Source organism: Chenopodium album, chromosome 26 (assembly GCF_948465745.1).
Source record: "Chenopodium album chromosome 26, dcCheAlbu1.1, whole genome shotgun sequence".
Lineage (NCBI taxonomy): Eukaryota > Viridiplantae > Streptophyta > Magnoliopsida > Caryophyllales > Amaranthaceae > Chenopodium > Chenopodium album.
Window position 1 is genome coordinate 6,216,840 of NC_137859.1, and position 23,525 is coordinate 6,240,364.

The following is a 23,525-nucleotide window of genomic DNA, read 5'->3' on the forward strand; positions in this document are numbered from 1 at the left end:
TAAAGGAGCTGCGATCTTGATCATATTAAGTGAGAGGGTGGATGGTTGGAGTTAGGAGAAGAGGAGGGTAAACAGCGCTTGTGGGGGCGGAAGCTATGGTGACCTTGGTGGGGGTGCTTAAGGGTCTAGTTGTATATACAATTGCATAAAATAAAGATCTAGTTGTATAACCTGAGTTGAGATACCATGTAAGGTTGAGGTGATGAAATAGTGATATCGCTCCCTACCTTGTATCTCTGAGGTCTATGGATCAAAATTCTTGGGACTCGTATATTAGAGGTTGAACTTAGCATACTAATACTAACAAGAGCAACAACTACTGGATTAGTATACTAAATTAGCATTATTCAAGTTTTAAATTAAATCCGACCCAAACACCCGAATTTACACCTCTAATTTTGAACGATAGTGGTTGAAGACTTGAAGTCATGAATTAAAAAGCTCAAAAATAGAAACGTTGCAACACATTTTTTAACTAATGAAAGTGTAAGTAACAACAACAAGCGTCAAATTGGAAACATCACAAGTTCACAACTCACAAGTCACAAACTTGCAAGAGTTGCAACTATTTCTGAAGGAATAAAATAATAATTAAACAAAGCCCAATATCCTGAAAGATTTCATTTGCTTAATCTTTTGCAAATTACACCTTAAAAATTACTCAATACAATCCTTTTTTTTAAATATATCGTTCACACCCTTCTTATTAAAGAAGAAACCCAAAATTTCAGACATCACTGAAATCTGGCCCAAGTTGAGGTAGAGCATCAAGCAAGCCATCATAAGTAGGAGCTCTAAGAAAGGCGTGCAAGCAAACAATGACAATGGAGATTACAACAGAAAGCAGTAGATTAATCCAGGCATGCCCAATGCCGAAGGCTAGAACAGTAATACCAACCAGCACTCCAATGATGATCCAAAGGTTGAAGACGAAGACAATGCACCCAAAGACATGCAGTTTGAGAGGGTAACGTGGGGTCACGTATAGGTACACACATGCGTAAGTAATCATTAGATAGAGGAAGAAGATATTGAAAGGGAGTCGGCGAGGGGAGAAGCTTAGAAAGAGATAGAAGATTGGGAAGACCAAGTTTATGTAGTTGACATCGAAGTGAGTTATGTTTTGGATTAGTCGAGTTGTGGCTTCATGGAAAGAAACGGGAAGGGAGAATGCGTGGATGTCAAAGAATTCCAGCCATGGTGCTATTTTAGCTGGTGAGACAACAGAGTTATCGTTGGCTGCTTGCGACAAAGGTGTCACTAAGATATTGGATTCTGGTGGCAGGATCAATGAAGGGTGTTGGGCTGGTTTTGGAGAGGATGAAAAGTAGTACTCCATTTGGTGTACTTATATACTGAACTCTTTTGACTATGTCAGTGCTGCTTTCATTTCAATAATCAAGATATGACACATTCAAAGAGTTGATTACCTGTGGCCCAAATAAATAAATTTATTAGGTGTATGCTGTGGGGATCTGCAGTTGTTTGCTTCTTCACTATTATTGGGTTGTGCTGTTGCTGGCTTGCTGATGTGCTTCGAATTTCAACCTGTCTAGAGCTTCAGAAATCAAAATGAGGATGAAATGCCAAGATCCTTGTTTCAGATACTAATTTATCGAAAACCGGATGCTGGAACGAAAGAAATTCATTAAAAGAGTATTCAGAAACATGCAGATACTTTCTGGACTTTGAATTCATACTACCAGAAATTAAGCTCAAATGGAGAAGCAGATGAAAAGGTGGTATTTTGTACACAGTAGCTTAAAAATCACCCAAAAGAGAGATCAAGTAATGACAAGTCAATTTCGAAATTCAAGAGATAGCTAAACCACAAGAGTTTGCATCTAAAAGACAACTCGGTATTCATGAGATTTAGAAAAAAAAAAAAAAAAAAATGGATGCAGCTGTACAACCAAAATGCTAACTCTACCAAGAACATGAACATCAAGCAAGGCCTTGGTGGCATATAACATATCATTTAAATTAAAAGGATGTTGCACCAAATAGGCAATTACATACCACAATCAGTCAACCACAAGTTTTCTTCGCTTGTATCTAACCATCACCTTCCCCTTTACACCCACCACCATGGCATTCCAGTCAATCTCAGGGAATGGTGATATAAGCTCAAATTCAAAATTTCTCAATAGATGGCTCCAAATTGCCTTTATTTGCAAATAAGCAAAAGGCTCTCCAAGGCAGCCATGCCTGCCCCCTCCGAAGGAAATGTATGAGAATTGCCCTGCTAACTTATCTTCATCCCTTCCAGGGGCAAAACGCTCAGGATTATAACTGTCTGGATCTTTGTATATATGTGAGAGACGGTTGGCGAATGCTGGTGAGGTGGCAACAATATGACCCTTTGGGACGTCATATTCCTTACCATCTCGTGTAGTCACAGTGAAATCACTATGTGATTGGCGCAACAACATAATCAGCGGAGGATGAAGTCGAAGTGCTTCCTTGATGCAGCGATGCAAGACATCCATCTCAGATAAAACATCATGGTCTACATTTTCTCCATGCTTCTTCATCACAGTTCTCTGTTCTTCAACCACAGCTGAAAAGAATTCTTTATAACGAAGAAGATATGCTCCAGTCCACGTAGATGTAATGGAGCTGGTATGCTGGCCAGCAAATAGTGCAGCAATCAACAGGCCTGTGACTTCTTCCTCTGTAGTAGGCCGACCATCTTTGTACTTTGATTCAATAAAGCACTGCAACATGTCATTCTCACACTTTCCAGAGGATTTACGGGAGCATATAATGCGTGAAAAAATTTCCGCGAGCTTCTTACGGGCTCTATCACGGCGGCGATGAGCTGGGATGGGCAGGTATGGAAAGATAACACTAATGGGTAGCATCCCATTATCAAGATCGTGAAATAGGGCAGACACATCGTCAAAGAGCTGATCACGGACCTCCTGACCCAAGAGACATCTACTGGCTGTCAAGATAATAAGATGCTCTAGCTCGTATTTCAAATCAACCTCTCCAGAATCTCCCCACTTGGAAAAGTATTCCTGCATATTTATTCAAACAAAAATTAATAATCTGCATACAAGCAGTATACTAGGGTTAGGGACTTAGGGTCAGAAAAAAGACTAGCAAATTAGATGAATGCTCATTTTCAGCTTCATAATACACCAATTACATTGGATAACAGGTAAGATTTTAGTATTTTATACGGATGATCATACCACAAGTCCACAATAGCAAACACATTAGGAGAGGATTATGAAATTTCTTGCTAAAGGATGGCAGCAAATACCACACACACACACACACAAAAACAAAAAGAAGCTGAATTGTGCAAGGCTGCATTATATCCGACACAATGCAACTTCCCAAGGACAAGTAAAAATCTCATCTTCCACCAAAAAATATTCATTCAGCTAATAAGATAAAGACAGCACAGAGAGAGCAAGACCTCAGCTTCCAAAACCATATGGTCAACATAACTCTTGAGCTTATTGGCTCGAAGAGCCTCAGTGAAGAAGCGGAACTGCTCCTGGCGGATGGAATAGTCTACATCAAAGACAACACCAGGTCCAAAAGTAGGGACATTAAAGCGATAGACCTCCTGCTGACTGAGATCAGTCTCAGGTGCCTTGAAGAAATGAGCAGACACCTCAGGACCAATCAAGAAGGTAATATTCTTATTGACTAGATTCAAGGTAAATACACTTCCAAGCTTTGGGTACTCCTCCCTCAGCATGATAATGGGGCCCTTAAGGAAGCGAAGAAGGCCACCAATAACCGGAGGGAAGGCCTTAATCACAGGAGGAAGGCGTTTTCCAGACTTTGGCATAATGAGTGCTGATATCAATTTAGCAGCAACAAGGGTTGCCACAATGAGTATCCCCACATTATAAAACTTATTGTCCAGGACCTCCATCTCCATGCTTGTGCTAGCTCAACCCACTACAACCTGAAGAATCAAGTGAAATAATATTTAAACAAATATCAAGTATTCGTTTCAGGTATAAAAGCAACACTTGAACATAATTTTCCAGTTAAAAAGGACTAGGAAAAATCACAAGTCCGCAACGTTCTAAATCTCCTCTACTAAATATCTCAAAATCCCATACACTGTTCTCCACCCCTGCTACTTCTCCTACATACAAACATGGCACTATGGCAGTTTCCATAGGTCTTGAATAAGACAAGTGTATCATATACAACACGCTTAGTTACAAAAATCATGTAAAGGCTAATCCTTTGCAGAGGTGAGTGGTGTCAGTGTGTCACTAAACCAATTTGTATAAACATAAAGTCAAAACAACCCCCCCCCCCAAAAAAAAACGCCAACCATGTATATATAGTTCTTAGCCATTTGCTTACATAGTATAAATGTGGATGTCCGCTAGCTTAGTAAAATAGTCGAGGGTGTTAATCATAATCGAACCTCAGCTTACATCAATGCCATTTGTGGCTCTATCTACATCAAAGATACTTAGATGAAACCAAAGCAACGCATCCTTCTCCCAAACAATAATTATTCATATACTTGGATGGATTGGACTCAAAAATTGCAATACATCAGCAAAATTTGGCTTAAATTTTAAATTAGAGTCCCAAAATCACATAAAATTCCTGTCAATTAATAGTAATAACAGCATAAATGTAGCAACAAAATCGATTATTGCATGCTTTTATAACTTCAGAATCATAACCTATAGTTTGATAATCCGACTTGATTGTAAACATTTGGATGATTAATAAAATGGGAAATTCATAAAACTAACTTCAGAAATAATAACCAACAAGAAATCTAAATACTTCGTAGAATATACTAGTACTAGCAATTGAATTAACGAAAGGGTAAAATTAAACCCTAAATTGTGAAATAAATATTGGATGATTAATTAGATGGAAAATTCATCTTACCTGAGAAGCTCCTTGAATGCAGGAGAGAAAGCTCAGAAGCCACTTCAAGTAGGAAAGACCGAAAGAGAGTGGTGCAGCTGTCAGATCCAATCAATAATCAATTATTCAATAAATATCAGAGTAAACTTCGATTAATAGGAAAAAAGAAAAACATTGGATCCACATATTGAAAACGGATTGGGATTATTAGGATCTGGTTCAGATCAGACCCGTAAGCAGTTATAATCTCCAGGTATAAAAAAAACTTTATTAAATCGGTTATTTCACCAAGTGTCTATGAATAAATTGTGTTGAGTTGTATTGGATTGATGGGTCAACTTTCGTCGTCTCTAACCAAACCAACCTTTTTGGATAAAAGGTCGAGAACCGTAGTCATAAAATCATAATACAAACCCATTTTATTGTTGATGGGTTTGGCCATGTTTGGTAATTAGAGTTTTGACCAAAAGTGAGCTTATTTAACCAAGTTAGAGGTTTGACTACATAGATCATCTAATTTGGTTGTTTGGTAAAAGAGCTTTTTAAAAGAGCTTATAGAGGCAAACAAGCTAATTTGTAAAAAAAAAAAAAAAAAAAAAAAAAAAAAAAAAAAACACTAAAAAATAGAGCTTTTTAGATTAGCTTATTAAGTAATGGATGTCAAAAGACAATTTTATCCTAAAAGTTACTAAGAGCAGCTCCTAATTTCCTTCACTTATAAAATATTCATAACATTTCATTTCAGTTCATCTCAATCAATGAGAACAGACCCTAATTCACATACTTGCCCTTCCAATTTCTTACCATAGTCAAATAATAAAAAATTATCAATGTCTTAAATTGTCATTTTATATGTTCAATTAACAAACAACTACAAATAATAAACTAATTTTACCAAACATCTCTACATAAAAAGCTCTTATACATCAGCTAGTTAGACTATAAAAACTAAGTAATGCTTAAAATTTAGCTCAACCAAAGCCCAAATATCTAACTTGTTTTATTTTCCTTCTAAAGTCATGTCTTTCAAAATTTTGATGTGTTATGTTTGTTATTCATAAACAGAGTACGGAGTATCAAAGTATGTCTGTTGCAAAGTGCAAATCAATAGATTGCACAAAGGGCAAGTGAGTAGAATTATTTTTTTTTTGAAGGATTGAGAATTTAAGAGAATATGAAATTATAAAACATTGATAACAAAAGAGTTGAAGGTTGATAAACCATTATTTTTTTGACAAAAAAATATTTTATTAATAAAATATAGTCAAACGACACTTACATATACATGGTAAATTAATCAACAATCGCCCTAATAAAAACTTCATCATGATGCATAATCGTTTGAGTAAAAATACTCATGTGGTCCTACGGATTCTTGTAGAAATTATGAAACCCTATGTCTTCAATTTTTGTCATACAAAGATAAAAAGAAAATAAACTACTCAAGAGAAAAATCATTACCTAAAAGAAAACTTTCAAAAAAAAATTAAAAAACCATAGCAATGGTTGTTACATCTAGATTCTCTATACTCAATAAAAACAATAGAAATAACGAGCCATAATTGTTAGGAAAATATGCAATACAATTAAACATCAACTTGAGGAGGATGAGATTGAAGTTGTGCATCAAGTAAACCTTGATATTGATCATAAATGGGAGCTCTAAGCATACCGTGCAAGCAAACAACCGCGGCGAAAGTCACAACCAAGCACAGCGGATAAATCCATGAAATCCCACCATCACATAATGATAAAGTAATGTTAAATACGACATATGCAGTAAGTAAAATACAATAGCATTTAGGTCGCAAATTTTCGAGGTAAGGGCGCTCAAGATCAGAACGGTCCGAGGCAATGCACAACTTGTAGAAAAAGAAGCACGCTATCATAATAGTGGCTGCTATGGTAACCGTGAGCGGGACATCGAAGAAGAATACGTACAAGATTGTGATGTACAAAATTAGGTTTAAGTAGTTGGCTTGGAAGTGAGTTAAGTTTTGTTGCAGCCGACTTGTTGCGTCCAAGGGAGATATGGAAGAGAGAATGAATGGATGTCCCAAAATTCCCGCCATGATGGATAAATTGGTGCTACCGAGACATTGGAGTTGTCACGCGATGCCTTTGGTGTTGATGACGGCGACATTTTCTTGAGAGAAAATAAAACCTTTTTTTTTTCTTTTTCCTTTCTTTTTTTTATAGGGAGCGTAAATTAACCCTAATCATATTATGAAACCTAGAATGATAAGGGGACGGAGGGAGTATAAAATAGACATGATCAGAAATTGATATCCTTGAGCATTTTAGCTTATTTTGGCACATGTATGATGTATATATAGCAATGAGATAATATCAAGATACTCTCTTGTTATTATCAGATAATATCAAGTTTCAACAATGAGCTTTTTGAGCCTTGAGCACACCAGGTTAGACAATGTTATATACTAAAGTAATCCCCATAATTATCCTTGAAGTACACTTGGTGTTACCTCATAAAAAAAATTTCCGCTTAAAAGTTTGTTACTTTTAATTTTTTTTGGTTAATAAAAGAAGTTTGTTAAGTTTTACCTTATACTTAGGGAAGTGATGTTGCACAACCATAATAATTTTAATAAAAAAAAAAAAAAACTGTACAAGTGTAATACTCCCTCCGTGTTTTAATAAGTGATACTTTACCAAATCCAACCGTGTTTTATTAATGAATGTTACACTTCCTTTTTTGGCAAAAAGCTACATTAAAATATTATATCTCTCTCCTCTTATGGTCCCCGCTCAAACCCACTATTAATTTTTTTTATTATATATTTCACTCTCACATTCATTACTTTTCAATAAATTATTAACCCCACTATATTTTTATTACAATTTTATCAAACGTGTACATAATTAACGTGGTTTGGCTGTATTAGCCTGCTGTCAACCGCAGTCCATGACCGTTTCTAAGTTCCATATTTTGTTTTGAAGAATACATTCTAATTGAATTGAATACTACAGAGCAATTAATTAAAATGGCTTAGCTTTGTACTTGGTATATATGAAATAATGAAAAGCACGGCAAGACATCCAAATGATCTATACTATACCCAATAAAAAGTAGAAATAATAATCTTAATCAAACACAATTACACAAACTACCAATTTGGAATTGTTACAAAAATATTTAATACAATCATTACTATACACTAAACATCCACTTGAGGTTGAGATTGAAGTTGTGCATCAAGATAACCTTGATAATACGAGTATTGATCATGCACGGGAACTCTAAGTGTACCATGCAAGCAAACAAACAAACTAAACATGGCGAAAATTACAAGAAAGTAGACTAGATAAATCCATGGGTGCCCAAAACCATATAATATCAATTGCCAAACAATGATCAGTACAAGGTATTGAGGGCTGAGACAGTAGAGCAACTTAATATCGTAGAAGAAGTGGCACAACAACATGATCGCGACAAATATGATAAGATAAAGTGGGAAGTTGATGATCAAAATGCAAGCCAAGGCAGTAGCGAGGAGGAGAAGGTATAAGTAGTTGGCATGGAAGTGAGTTAAGTTTAGTTTTAGTCGAGTTGTGGCGTCGATGGGGGAGGCTGGAAGAGAGAGTGAATGGATGTCCCAGAATTCCCGCCATGGTGATGATACGTCGGAGTTGTCACCGGGCTCCGGTGGTGTTGCCGACATTATAGTTGAGATAATATAAGGAGGGACCTTCTTAGGCTTCTTTCCTTCCTTCTTATAAAGGTAGGGTTCATTATTGTTGAGACATTAGAAATTTCCCAAAATTTATTAGGAAGTGCTCTTGAGTCTTGACTAATGCTCTGTCAACAATGAGCTAGTTGAGCCGCTATATTAGACTTTGATTATTCTTACTCGATAAAGCCACGGTTTGTTAGAATGTATTAAATTTTATTTATTTATGTGCTAAAATTTGTTACAAATTTAGATAAAATTCATAATATCAAAAGATAATATTGAGGGAAAAAAACTAATGAAAAACACTAATAATCTCATTCGCCATTTTTACTTACATGACATTTGAATTATTTAATTTTAAGAGAAAATATTAATCTCTTATTTGATTGGCTACAACTAATAATCTCATTCGCCTTCGATTTTGTAATTTTTTGACCTTTTTTCGCCCGGAAATAAAAATCGTCGAAATGTTTACCATGGTTCTTAATATCTTTCGGGAGTCAAATTGGGTCGGTGGAACCATCCAACATGCCCTTAAACGGTCATTTTACCCGTTCATAACTTGCATTGATTTCGTAAACTCAAGCCTACCCCAGATGTTTATGACAATATATATTGATCATATATGGTTTCAAACGGCATTATATAACCCTGAGATGTATTCCTTTTGATTTCATGGCTTTTCACCACCGAGTCCCGAAACCTTGAATTTTCCTCAAAAAGCATGGATTATAACCTTCAATTTTGTAATTTTTTGACCTTTTTCGCACGGAAATAAAAATTGCCGAAATGTTTACTATGGTCCCTTATGTCCTCCGGGAGTTAAATTGGGTCAGTGCGTGGAACCGTTCATTATGCCCTTAAACGATCATTTTACCCGTTCATAACTTGTTGTGATTTCGTAAACTCAAGCCTATCACGTACGTTTATGATAACATATGATCATATATGGTTTCAAACGGCATTATATGACACCAAGCTATATCCCTTAGGGTGTCAACACTTTTCGCTACCGGGCTCCGAAACCTCAAAATTTCCTCAAAAAACGTGGATTATAGCCTTCGATTTTGTGATTTTTTGACCATTTTTTCGCCCGAAAATAAAAATTGTCGAGATGTTTACCATGGTCCCTAATACCCTCCGGGAGTCCAATTTGGTCGGTGGAACCATCCAATATGTCCGAAACGATCATTTTACCTGTTCGCAACTTGCACCGATTTCGTAAACGCAAGCCTATCACGGACGTTTATGACAACATATAATGATTATATTTGGTTTCAAACGGCATTATATGGACCCGAGTTGTATCCCTTAAGGTCTCAAGGCTTTTCGCTACTGGGCCCCAAAATCTCAAAGTTTCCTAAAAAAGCTTGGATTATAGCCTTCAATTTTGTAATTTTTGGACTTTTTTTTACCCGGAAATAAAAATTGCCGAGATGTATACCATGGTCTCTAATACCCTGGGGGGTGTCCAATTGAGTCGGTTGAACCATCCAATATGCCCTTAAACGGTCATTTTACCCGTTCACAACTAGGGGTGTCCATTATTCGGATAAAAACCGAAATCCAATCCAAACCGAATTATTAATTCGGATCGGATCCAAACTTTAAATCGGATCGGATTGGATTGGAATCTTTTGAAAATTCGGGTTTTCGGATCGGATCGGATTAGATTGACCTTGTTTGGATCCAAAAAACCGAATTAACCAAAATATAAAACCATGCTTTTTAAAAATAAGGATATTATTCATGTAAAATTATGTTAATAATTATCTCAATATTAATTATGTATATCTATGTTTCCAATACTAGTATTTTATATTTTATATTTTTTTTTTTGAAACCTTATTATTTTTTTTTTTTTTTGAAACCAATGTTTCCAATACTTGTATTAGTCTTATAATTACTTTTTATTTTTATATATTAGTCAATAAAATTATGTTATCTATGTCGTTGTCTCGTGACCTGGCTAAAAGTTTATCTTTATATATTAGTTATATGATATGATATATTAGATTAGTTAGTAGCTCGTTAAGCTAGACTCTTACTAGTAGTACATTTGAAATTTTGAACCAAATGCAACACGCAATGGCCATCTCAATCTTTTAGGGTTTTGATATATAATGCTTGAAATTCAACCCAACCAAAGCCCAAAAAAAAAAAATCAAAATACAATGATAACAAATGAAAAAAAAAAAACACACACACACACACACCTATTGTACCACACAGAAAATATCAGGCCTAGTGAAAGTAAGATATCAAGGAAAATCTGCAAAATTGCAATATGAAGTAGTATTCCAAAAAGATGGTCCTGCAATTGCACTAAGTTTGGACTTAGTGTCAAAAGGAAAAAAAAAAAAAAATACAAACAAATATTAAATACAGGATCCACAATCCCACATCCACATATTGAAAAGATGTTCTTTATTTGTTGTAGATACAATATCCAATATAATTGTTGTATAATGTATAAGTAGCAACATGTATTTCTTTATCCAAAAACATTAAACATCCACTACATTAGGCGTAGGCTGAGTATCAAGTAAACCTTGATATTGATCATAAATGGGAACTCTAAGTATACCATGCAAGCAAACAAACAGAACAAACGTCGCAAAAATTACAAGAAAGTAGACCAAATAAATCCATGGGCTCCCAAGACCGAGTAATAAAAACTGTAAAACAATGAGCAGTACAAGGCGTTTAAGCCTGGCATTGAAGCGCCAATCAACATCGAAGATGAACTTGTACAATAATATGATCACGACAAATATAATAAAATGGACTGGGAAGTCGATGATCATAAACATATAGTAAGTGCAGGTAATGGCGAGAAGGAGGTATAAGTAGTTGGCTAGGAAGTGACTTAAGTTTTGTTTCAGCCGAGTTGTGGCGTCGACGGGGGAGGCTGGAAGAGAGAGTGAATGGATGTCCCAAAATTCCCGCCATGTTGGTGATACATCGGAGTTGTTATCACCGGACTCCTGTGGTGTTGCCGACATTATATTATTATTGTTGAGATTATTATAAGGACTGATGAGTGATGACCTTTTATTCCTTCCTTCTTATATAAGGGTCATATAATCTTATATAAGGGTCATATAACTCCCGTGGTTTCCCAAGGGAACGTACGTAAAATCAAAGAAATACATTAGAAATTTCCCAATGTTTATCCGCTTGACTAATGCTATCATTGTCATCTATGAGCTGCTTAATTGAGCCTACCTTGAGAACACCATGTTAGAGTATTATTGTACAATAAATTAGAAGACTTGTTGACTTATTGTACATTTGAAATTTTGATTTCTTAAATTTGGTCAAACTTTATGTAAGTGGTTTGGCTATATTTGCATGACCGTTTCTATGTTCCACACTTCCACGTTTTTTGAAGAAAACATTATCCTTATTAAATTCATTTCATTTTGCTTATTTGATATCGTGTTTAATGTATTTACAATTTTTTTTAAAAAAAAAAATGGAATGAGTATTGATTAATTAGATTCGTAAGAGGTAGAGAAATGAACTAATTAAAGACTGAATTAATCGAGGACAATATACTGATATTGTTTCTATGGAACATCTTAACAAATTTTTTTTAAAAAAAATGTAATGGAATAGATATACAAATTTATCTAATACCCAATTGCCCACAATTGATTTATTTGGTCATATATCATATGACCAATCAAAATAATCATGAAAACAACATTAAATGATGTATTTTATTTTTGTCAAAGACACGTACTGTGATTTTGTGAACATATATGTATCGAGTAGTACATACATGGGACGAATTAACAAAATCTCAAGGCCTGGGATTAGGCGGAGGCACATACACTCAAGTGGGGTCCATGAAAAAATGATTTTTTTTTTTTTTTCTTGTAGAATAAAATATTTTTACCATGTACTTAAATGACCCCATTAAAATTTATCAATTATATTTTTACCCCTCGTTAAATATTTTCTAGATCCACCATTCTGGGAAAGGTTAAGATTGACTTTGCTAAGCAGGTCATACATACAAGGCATTTTATTTGTAGCATATAAACTGGGACATTTTAAAAAAAGACGACATACATAGAGCAACGAGAAAAATATTAAACAGGCGGTCTTTGTTGAGCACCAAGTAAGGCATATTCATCATAAATAGGAGCCCTAAGCAGCGCGTGCAAGCAAACAACGATGGTGACGAATGCAGACCAGCCTAGCAGCACAGCCATAGCACGCGCTATAACGAAGGGTAAAGCAGTGACGACAACAAGCAGCCCAAAGAAAATACGATGGTATAGAGGAGAACATGAGTTTACGTAGAGGACATAACACGCCATAATGTTAAAGACGAGATAGAGGATGTAAATGATTAAAGGGTAGGGACGAAAAACAGTATTGCCTAGGAGAGGGTATGAACTGGAGAGGAATAACACAACGTAGTTGAGTTCAAAGTGAGATATGTCGCTCTTCAGGCGAGTTTTGGCGTCGAAAAGTGAGGCGGGAAGAGAGAACAAGTGGATGACGCCTAGACATTCAAAATACGTTGTCATGTATGGTACTTCGGGGGAGGTGGTGTCAAGTGTTGCCACCGCCTGCGACGCTGATATTGTCGATAGGGCCACTAGGAAGAGTGGTAGCGTGCCGGCTAAGTTGTATTCTACGCCCGGCCTCTTGACAATGTCAGCGGCACCTTATATGTTACTCCGTGTAAATGTGTAATGTTCATTTTAGTGGACTTTTTATAACATGATAGAATTGACATTGAATTGATCTATTTAGCTAGTCACATCGATCATCAAAATAAAAATTAAGTTTGGAATCACTCAACTTTAGTATTGTACTCATTCTAATCGCATCTTAGAATTGATATCATGGTGAAATGATGGGATTCAATTTTCTAAGAATTGTCCAATTAATCGAAGCTTAAACAAGTTGGTGTCTAGGTTAACGTCAAGAACTTGATGGTCATGTAATTAAGGGTCTGTTCTCTTACGTTGAAATTTAGTTCAGTTCAGTTCAGCTCAGTTCAGCTCAGTTCAATTCAGCTCAATTCAGTATAGTTCAGCTTCTAATTTCCTTCTCTTATAAAATATTCAGTTCTGTTCAGTTCAGCTCAGCTTTGTTCAGTTCAATTCAGTTCAGTCAATGAGAACAGGCCCTAAGTCATAAAAGAAGAAGTATCCAGTATTATCAATGGTTTTTAAGTCACCTTGCCGATCTACATACCATTATTATGAAGGTGCTACTCCTCATCAATATTATTGTATGTAGGTTAAAGTAAGAGGACCAAGAGGCACACGTGACATGTAGACATTTTAAAGAACGTTTTAAATAGATAAAACTATAAATAGTGACCGGGTATCTATTGCTTATCACCTTTTTGCTGCTTAAAAAATAAACTAATAAATTAAATTATTTATTAAGTCGTCTAAAAAGAATTATCAAAAGAGAAAAATGAATAAAAATAAAAGATTATTAGCTAATGGCGTTCTTAAAAAATGATGAATTGATGAATGTTCATGTTTTTTTGAATTGAATGAGGATGTCATTAATGAAAATAATAATTGAACAGTAAGTCAGGATGGCCGAGTGGTCTAAGGCGCCAGACTCAAGTTCTGGTCCTCTAACGAGGGCGTGGGTTCCCACTTCTGACATTTTCAACATTTTTTTTAACATTGCATTAAACTTTTATAATAAATACTCCCTCCATTTCGTTTATTAAACTTTTAAGAGAGACTGATCGTGAGCGGATCCCAAATAATTCAATGTATGTTGTAACTTGTAAGGTGTCACTGGCTACTTGCGACGATGCTGACATCGCCGAGAGTGCAACTACGCAGAGTGGTAGCACACCGGCTTATATGGTACACTCCTGTACTCCGAGTAATGTTCATTTTAGTGGACTTGTTATAACATGATAAAATTATTGACATTGAATTGATCAAATTAGCTGGTCACATCAAATAAATACGAATTGCTATATGAATCAAATTATCAAATATTATAATAAGTTTGGAATTAATCAGCTTATTGTACTTATTCTACTCGCAGCTTAGAAATGATCTCATGAAGAAATCAAGAAATAATGTTACTTTGCTAAGAATTGATGAATTGAAGTTTGAACAACTTTTTATAGTATAGCTGTCAACTACTACTTGATGATCATGTAATCAAAACATATACAGACTATGAAGCATTGACTAGATTTTTAGATAATTCATGATAAACAATTACAAATATATTACGCTATACGTTAGATTCAAAGAAATTAAAATTTTCATAGAACAAAATGATGATAAAGATGAATATAGTTCATAATTTGAATTAAATTAGATTTGCATATTTTCTTGGTTTCATTGTTTCAAAAAAAAATTACAACAGTTTGACTAAAATGTGAATTCAATGTTCAAATTGCTGTAATTTTTATGAAACAAAAAATAACACCAATTTGGTAAAATAAAATTAAAATTTTCAAGTATACCCTGAAAATATCTCATACATACAATCATTGTATAGCTCATATAGAGCGACTTTTAAAAGAGTCACCCAAAGTCGAGGTTGAGGTTAAGGTTGAAGATGAGCATCAAGTAGTCCTTCATATTGATCATAAATAGGAGCTCTAAACACACCGTGCAAACAAACAACGGCGGCACAAATCACATTAAAAACCAACAAGTCAACCCAAGCGTGCGCGATCACAAATGATGTAACTGTAATTACGAGGAGGAGCCCAAGAACGATACCATAGTCGACGTACAGCAGAACCAGAGAATTTCATGTAGAGTGTGTAGCATGTATAGGTAACGACGTTGAAGATGATAAACAGAATAAAATGGAATGGACGGAGGCTAAATCCTAGGTAAATAAAGGCAATGATGTGGACGAGATTGAAGTAGTTACCTAGGTAGTGAGGTAAGTTTTGTCTTACCCGAGTTGTGGCATCGAGGATGGAGACGGGGAGAGAAAATGTATGGATGTCGAAGAATTCTCGCCATGGTGGTTTCATTGGTGATCCGGTGGCCGGGTTGTTGCCTGACGATTGTGATGTTGACATCGTCGAGAGATTTATTAGGAAGTCAGGACTTTACCTTGGTACCTAGTTCCTTTTGCATTGTATCTATGTCATGAGTTCATGACTGTGGCCCCGTTCTTTAGAGCTGCTCTGCTCTGTTGAAATCTGCTCTGCTCTACTCTGCCCAGAAGCTCAAAAGAAAAAGGCCTGCATACGACATATTAATTAGACGACTTTTAGTATAGAGGGGATAATAATCTATTACGAGTACTTGCTTTATCATCATTAATAGTACAAGTATATAATTGATATTAATTATATTTGATATGAAAGTATCTCCTTTTGAGATGATTTTAAAGCATTTCCATCCTTATCAAAGAAAAATCAAAGAAACAAAATTATGTAGTACTTCATATATATTCCAACTATAATGACAATTTCAAATACTATAAAGCCTAACAAAGCTTGAAGTCACTCAAGTTGTCACCACAGCATAACATTTACTAATATGTTGAATTAATGTAATGAGTAAATTACATAATTATTCATTATTTAAAGTACATCCTTTTCCTTATTAGTTGCCCTGGACTATACATATTGTATGTAATGTCGTTCTAAAAAATTATCCCATCTTATTGCTTTTAATTATGGGAATAAAACACGCCTTTACATACTGTTACATAAAATACGTTTGGCCCCATCACTTTTGTCTTTTATCAACTACTTCAGTCAAACAAACTAAAAAACGCCTTGGGGCCAATCGATTGGGAACGTAGAGAGTAAAAAATAACATCCTCATCACCAAATTGATGTTGAAGATGAGGTTGAGCATCATTAGGTAAACCGTCACATTCAAAGGTATCAACTCTAAGCACGGCGTGCAAACAAACAACGGAGGAGGAAAAGACGACGAAAAGTACTAGAGGAAACCAAGCTTGTGTATGAACAAACGTTGAAAAAGTTAGCAATACGAGTAGTACAAGAAGAAGAGGGGAGCGAGACTTTATGTATAAGGCGGCGAAAAGCAAGGTAGCTATAGTGGCGAAGTAGAGGGTGGAGGTGACGGTAGAGTCTTTAAAGGTGTAACATAGGTAGTTAATGTGTAACATAAAGATTATAAGGACAACGTTAAGGTAGTTGAGTTCAAAGTGAGCTAGGTTTTGTTTAAGCCGAGTAGTGGCCTCGAGTTGAGAGACGGGGATAGAGAGTGTGTGGATGTCAAAGAATTCCCACCATGGCGGTAGAGTTGGTGTCGCGGTGGTGGTGTCACACGATGGCGCCTCCGCCTTAGGTGGTGACATTGTTGAGACAAATAGTAAAGGAGGGTTTTTTTAAAGGAGTTGGAAATATATGTTAGGAGTTTATTTTGTGAGATTAAAATTGTTGGTTTAAGGGATATATATAAATGTATACTACTATAGTCCTACTTGTAGTACGCACCCTTATATACTGACTAATCAAGGGGTTGGCGCACCCTATTTTGGATTATTAGACTGCAGTCTTTTCGGAATTACTCGGTAGGATACTTCCTTATAAATTAAATAAACAACAAACATTTGTAAAACGTTATAAATAATTAATTTATTAGTGAAAAGAAAGGTTATACGACAAATTCTATATATGGTACTACTATGGTAGTGGTCAATCACATGGGGTTGCTAACCTTTAAATCAATTTTTTTTTTTTGAAGCCAACCTTTAAATCAATTAATCTAATGAGTACTATTTTTGTACAAGTAATTAATAATATAGACATATAGTAGAGGTTGATAATGTCTTCTGAGTGCAAAGTAGGGTGTCAATATAGATGAGGGTTTGTTCATATTTACTTAATTTCAGTTCAGTTCAGTTTAGATCTAATGAGTTTAGTTCAGTTCAGTTCAGTTCAGTTCAGTTCAGTTCAGTTCAGTTCAGCTCAGCTCCAATCAGTTCAGTTCAATTCAGCTCCTAATTTTCCTCTCTCATTAAATATTCATTTCAGCTCAGTTCAGTTCAGTTCAGCTCCAATCAGTTCAGTTCAGTTCAGTTCAGCTCAGCTCCAATCAGTTCAGTTCAATTCAGCTCCTAATTTTCCTCTCTCATAAAATATTCATTTCAGCTCAGTTCAGTTCAGTTCAGCTCCAATCAGTTCAGTTCAATTCAGTTCAGCTCCAATCACTGCAGTTCAGCTTGATTCAGTAAATGTGAACAGACCCTGATTGGATCGAATCTGATAAGGTCATGTCGGGTCAACTTTTAAAGTTGAGTCATGCAAAAAATTATTTTGTCCATGCTAGTCTAAATCTGAATTGAATATTTTCCAGATCAAGTTAGACTGGGTGTGATTTTGACATCTCTAGTGCGGAGTGTGCAGCAAGGCCAAGTGTATTGGTCAAGTCAATTACAACTAATTTTGTAACTTTCTAGTTCCTTAATTTAGAAGACTAATCAAATTTTATGTGCTATAGGACTATTTTTAAACGATTGCAACACCTCTTTCGCGATAGTCTCTACATACTCCTTCCGCCCACAATTATGTGCATGCAACAAAGGAATAATTTATATCTCAAAAATAATACCCCTTTGCTGCACATAACTGTAAACAGAACAAGTACTTGCATCACCTTTTTTTTTTTTTTTTTTTCTGCAACACTTTTTAATTTTACACAAGATCTTCTTTTTTTTTTCGGACAAGAAGACCAATATTAATCATTTTATCGTTTCTTTCTTTTAACTCCACTTTTACTAATTTCTAAAATTATTTTTCTTTTCTACAAACTATTAAAATACCCAATCAACCTCACATATATACTAAAATGCACTTTTCATGTACTACATACTTGTTCTTACTAAGCATACAAGTATTCAAGGATATACATACACATGATGAAAAAAAATGTGACTTTTTTAAGAAGAAGCTCTTAGCTTACATATTTCAAATAATATATATATATATATATATATATATATATATATATATATATATATATATATAATATCATACTAATGTGGAGTGAAGGCAATTACGAGTATATGATCCAAAAAGTTGGACCACATAGGTCCAACATAAACACAGAGAGAGTAATGTGAAAAGGGAAGGATGGGGGAGGTAGCTTGAAGTCTCTTTTTTTCTCATCTTTTTTGGATAAGATCAGAAAAGTTTGTAGTCTTGAGTTGCTCATCACGTTGGCATATAAAAAATTAATCATGTGAAAAACTGAAGTAATAAAATACTCCGTATTTAAGAAATGTACTCCTTAATTCCTACTCGTAATTAGCTTATTGCATGCATGTGCAATGATTGTTCAAATCATTTACTGACAAAATTGATTCATCATTCATGAGTATGGACAACAAATTTATTATTTAAGCTGTTACCGTCCATTTATATTTATTCTACAGATAAATGCGTAATAGGAATTAGAAATTGTCCTCTTAAAAAACGTGAAAAAATTGCTTCTATTCGGTTATGACACATTAATACGGAATATTTTTTTTTAACCATTTATATAATGTATATGTGTGAAAGATCGCTTTATTATTATCATATGATTATTTTTGTGAGTCATTGCGAGTATGTGATCTTATCACAATGTATAAACTATATGGTGCTTGCTGTAATTAAATTTAAGGCTTTAGCCTAATAATATAAGTTCCTCCAGTTTATGTTAAAAAAAGATCTTATCACAATGTCACCTTTTTTTTTTGACTCAATTCACCTACAAAATTACAATGTAATCTTATGATGATAAGATGGTCTTATTTAAAAATTTGTAAAATATGTACAAGTGTATTTAAACTTTTTCCTAAACACCATAATTTTGGTAGTACTCAACTTGAAATAATAAACACCTTTCCGCAGAGGTATCAAAAGCACACCCGACCCGACCCGAAAAATATCCAATTTAGATTTAGACTCGCGTGGACATAACAATTTGGTATGACTTAACTTAAAAAATTTACCCGACCCGACCATATCAGACCCGATCTGATCATCCGGATTGACACCTTTACCCTTCCCCCGTCCCCAGGCCCCCACCCTCTCATACTTGTATCCAATATAGTAATTGTACTTTGATCATGTGTTATAATCCAACCTAAATTAACCATTACTTGTACAATGGATGAACTCAACTAAGTAGTGCTAAGAAGAGGTCATTCCACACATCAATAGGGCCAGGCATGCACCAATGCACACAATCATTGAACCCTTTCTTCTTCTTGTCACGCCAGTGTGAACCCGGGTGCCCGTCTGGTCTCAACAACATAACCTTAGTGATATCCAAAGCTTGAATTTTTCGTTGTCGTCCCTTCCAATACCCTTCTTTCTTTGCTCTCTCGATTTCTTCGATTTGAATGTCTCTTACCTCCCATTCATCATTGTTTTTGCTAGATATCAACATATTTTCTTCGTCGTAAGGCTTTGATCTTTCACAATGGCCTCCGGTGTTCCACGTCCCATTTTCGAAATGTGTTGGTGAAATTGTCCTCACTAAGGTCACCATGCCCTTGCATTCCTTGCAACCATTAATGTGTCTACATGTGTAATACATGTACGTTTAATATATTTGCAATTAGAATCTAACTTAATTATCAAGATAGTGTAATTTGAAATAGCAATAACAACTAATAAATCCGGATAATAAAGGGAGTAAAAAATTGACTACACAAGCCATAACACGGCCTAATATAAAACCCGCCAAAAAAACAAGGGAAGGAATACTTCCAATTAGTGGCCAAATATGTATTTATGTTATTATTGGAAAAATCATAGAATAGAAAATAGAAAATTAGCTGTTGTATTCTAATAAAACCACTGTTTCTTAATATGAGTACAAAGGGATACCCCTAAACATCCTACAACATATAATAAGTCATTTTTTAGGACAGGTCGGTTTCAGTTCAAGTGTGGTGAGAAATGAGTTGAGTTAGTTGGTTTCAGTTCAAGTAACTCTGTATTTGGGCTAGTTAATTTCATGTTAAAACACATTTCCTATACATTTTACAGTTGCAAACAATATGCTTAAGAACATACATTTATGGACTATCTATTTATTCTACATTTCAAATTAGTTTTCTATCTAAGTGAACTACTCCCCAGTTTCATAATAATCGCAACACTTTGACTGACACACATGTCAATACACAACTTTGACCATAATATTTGTAATTATATACAATTAATAAGTTTAAAAGGTTAATATAATGAAAATATAAAGGCTAATCCAAAATTCCAAATATAATTTATAATATGGGAACATATATTTTTTATAAATTGATATATATATATATATATATATATATATATATATATATATATATATATATATATATATATTCATATATATTCAAAGTAAGCATATAAATAGTGAAAAAGTCATAGTATTGTAACTTTTATGAAACGGATGACATAAATTATAAAGTAATATACAACCATCCGTGCTCGCTTAGATGAATGGTTTTGGTGGTTGTGCATAAACATAAAACCCAACTAATTAATATGGAAACAATTCGGGACATTTATACATAGTCTTATCACACCTCACCTTATATCATAAACATGGCATTTATGCACGTTACTTAATCATCTAGAACACGAAATTGTATACGTATACCAAAACCAATTAATCGATAACACGAAACATAAGTCTTAATTAATCTTACCTGAGTGTAGTTTGAAAGGCCTTCCCAATAGCAAAACTCACTTTAAATTGAGTCAAATTAGTTTCATTGCAATAGAGACATCCAATTAATTTCCCACCTTCAAATAAATAATTCTTTCTAAAGTACCATTGAGCACTTGAAACAATGGCATAATCCACTAACCCTTGACTCACATTATAACCCCATTTTTCATCCACTTTATCAAGGTGTAAATCATAAACTCCAACTTCTCTTTCAACACCCTTAACCAAAAACCTAGTCCATAACACCATTAGGGTGAAATTGTTCCTAGGGAAGAACCATGTTCGAGACCGGTCTTTTGCATCCTTATATACATCAATTGGTGCTTCTTCTTGGGACAAGATGCATAAAAGGGACTCCATTTGGTTTCTAGCAACAGAATCTCCTATAAATGCTAGCCTCTTATCGCGCATAATTTTAAAAAAGGTATCAAGTTCGAACCTTGGGAGCTCACATTTGTGTGGCTTCCATCTCCAATATAAGAACTCCTTGTCATTCCTCCCATGCAAGAAGCAATCTTTTGACGTTGGAATTGTTGAGCATGTTGCATTTGTGTAAAGTTGACCTTTTGAGTAATCTTCAACCCATTTTCCCTTGAACAAATCACATTTTCTATATCCATCTGAAAAATCATTAAACAAAACCATATAAATACTATAATAAATAATTACATAAATTAAATTTCACTCATAATATAAATTACAACAACGCTCTCTCTATAAGACGACCTTATCCCAACCCCTCAATGAGAATCGAACCCTAGCCTACCGCCTTTTGGGTGAATAATGTAGATTCATACCCTTTTGAGGATGATTTATTGAATTGATTTGCTCTAATGTTTTGGTGATGTTTAAAGAGAAAGGAGAGTGGAAAGCAAAAATGCTCAAGATAGTTGTGATAAGTATTAAGTAACCCACCAATGAAGCAAGTCCATTGGTTTTGGTATTTTCTAGGAACTCTCTCATAATAATATTTGTGTGATTGTTGCAAAAATGAAGGGATAATAAGAAAAATAAAAGGTTGTCCGAGTTTTAAGAGAGACATATATAGAACTACCTCCCTTTACACCCTCATCTCCTTGTTTCTTGTAACTTTGTAACAAACTGACTTTAAAGTACTACTCCTACCTTTTAGAAGCTGTACTAGAGCTTACCGTATTGATGCACGAGATATAGCTATTAGATATTCGTATGGATTTATAAAATCTTTGGAAGTTTTGTAATAAATTTAATGAAATGTTTTCAAGCATGAAATTCCGCCCTTCTTATTGGGCAAGTGCAACATGTGTGAATATTTTAAATTGGTTGCTCATAGTTGTTCGGTGTTGCCACATGTACCATAAATTGTTTCATGCCATACAAATGTTTATCCATGGAAACTTTGCATGCATCACATGTACATAATCACATGGAATATTAGTTTGTATTAAAAATAAGAATCCGAAAATATCTAGGATAGTCATTGTAAAACATAGATTACATCGATATGTAAAGTAGTGCAATCGATGAACAAGAAACTAAATCTTAAATAAGAATGACGTGAGCATATAATAAACACGTAAACACTTTACACTCAAAGTAGGTATAATTTAATTCCGTTTGACAATGATAAATACTCATAACACGTTTCTTAATTAATCGTTCACATTTGAGATTAGGTCTTTAGGGACGTATGGAGGTACAAATTTAACGAGTCATTATCATATTTGCTGGCTGCTGCAATGCTTAGGTTTGTCTTATCAATGTTATCAAAACATGGGTATGTTTTGTTCCTTGTATACTTGTATTGTTTGGTCTGAAATTGTTGCATGCAAAAAGACTGAATAAAACAACCAAACTTCACGTGTTGAGCTCATTTGGTCTGGAATTTCACGAGATATGAGCAGTTTACACTTTATAGTCATTCCCTAGTTCAATATTCAAAATTTAAGTTATATGGTGAATACAACTTGAACTCATAACTTGTTGTTTGATTACCTAAATTAATATACAACTCATATAATGTATAGATTGTATACCCAAAACTAGATAACTCGATTTTATATCAACTTATGTGAAACAGGGGAAGTAAATAAGGACATCAATAACAAATAGATAATTCTAATTCACATGTTTTTTTTCCTAGTTTCAACACTTTAATTTTTCTGCATTTATATAATTTTGACCATTAAAAATCATTAATAATTAAATCAAACATAATTTAAAGTTGATATATACTCAAAACCGTTCATTGAAATTCTTCCAACATTTTACGTAATAGATTTCTTTTTTTGTACTTGTACATAAGAAAGAT

General features: G+C 34.5%; 2 protein-coding genes across 4 annotated transcripts; both read right to left on the minus strand.

The window, feature by feature from the left end:
- Window positions 1-478: 478 nt before the first annotated feature.
- LOC145617463 (sterol 14-demethylase-like) lies at window positions 479-5,015 on the minus strand. 3 transcript variants are annotated; one of them, XM_081672167.1, is made up of 4 exons: window positions 4,891-5,015; window positions 3,431-3,931; window positions 2,020-3,023; window positions 479-1,548 (listed from the first exon to the last, which is right to left on the minus strand). In XM_081672167.1, the coding sequence occupies exons 2-3, from the start codon at window positions 3,902-3,904 to the stop codon at window positions 2,025-2,027; spliced, it is 1,473 nt and encodes a 490-aa protein (XP_081528293.1). In that variant the 5' UTR covers window positions 3,905-3,931; window positions 4,891-5,015; the 3' UTR covers window positions 479-1,548; window positions 2,020-2,024. The 3 variants fall into 3 exon arrangements, with proteins under 3 accessions (XP_081528293.1, XP_081528292.1, XP_081528291.1); XM_081672166.1 differs by having other exon boundaries at window positions 479-1,552; XM_081672165.1 differs by lacking the exon at window positions 479-1,548 and having other exon boundaries at window positions 1,762-3,023.
- A 14,326-nt stretch (window positions 5,016-19,341) lies between these two features.
- Window positions 19,342-22,294, minus strand: LOC145616488 (xyloglucan O-acetyltransferase 4-like). The gene is made up of 3 exons (XM_081671218.1): window positions 22,033-22,294; window positions 21,213-21,855; window positions 19,342-20,084 (listed from the first exon to the last, which is right to left on the minus strand). The coding sequence occupies exons 1-3, from the start codon at window positions 22,196-22,198 to the stop codon at window positions 19,679-19,681; spliced, it is 1,215 nt and encodes a 404-aa protein (XP_081527344.1). The 5' UTR covers window positions 22,199-22,294; the 3' UTR covers window positions 19,342-19,678.
- Window positions 22,295-23,525: the final 1,231 nt, after the last annotated feature.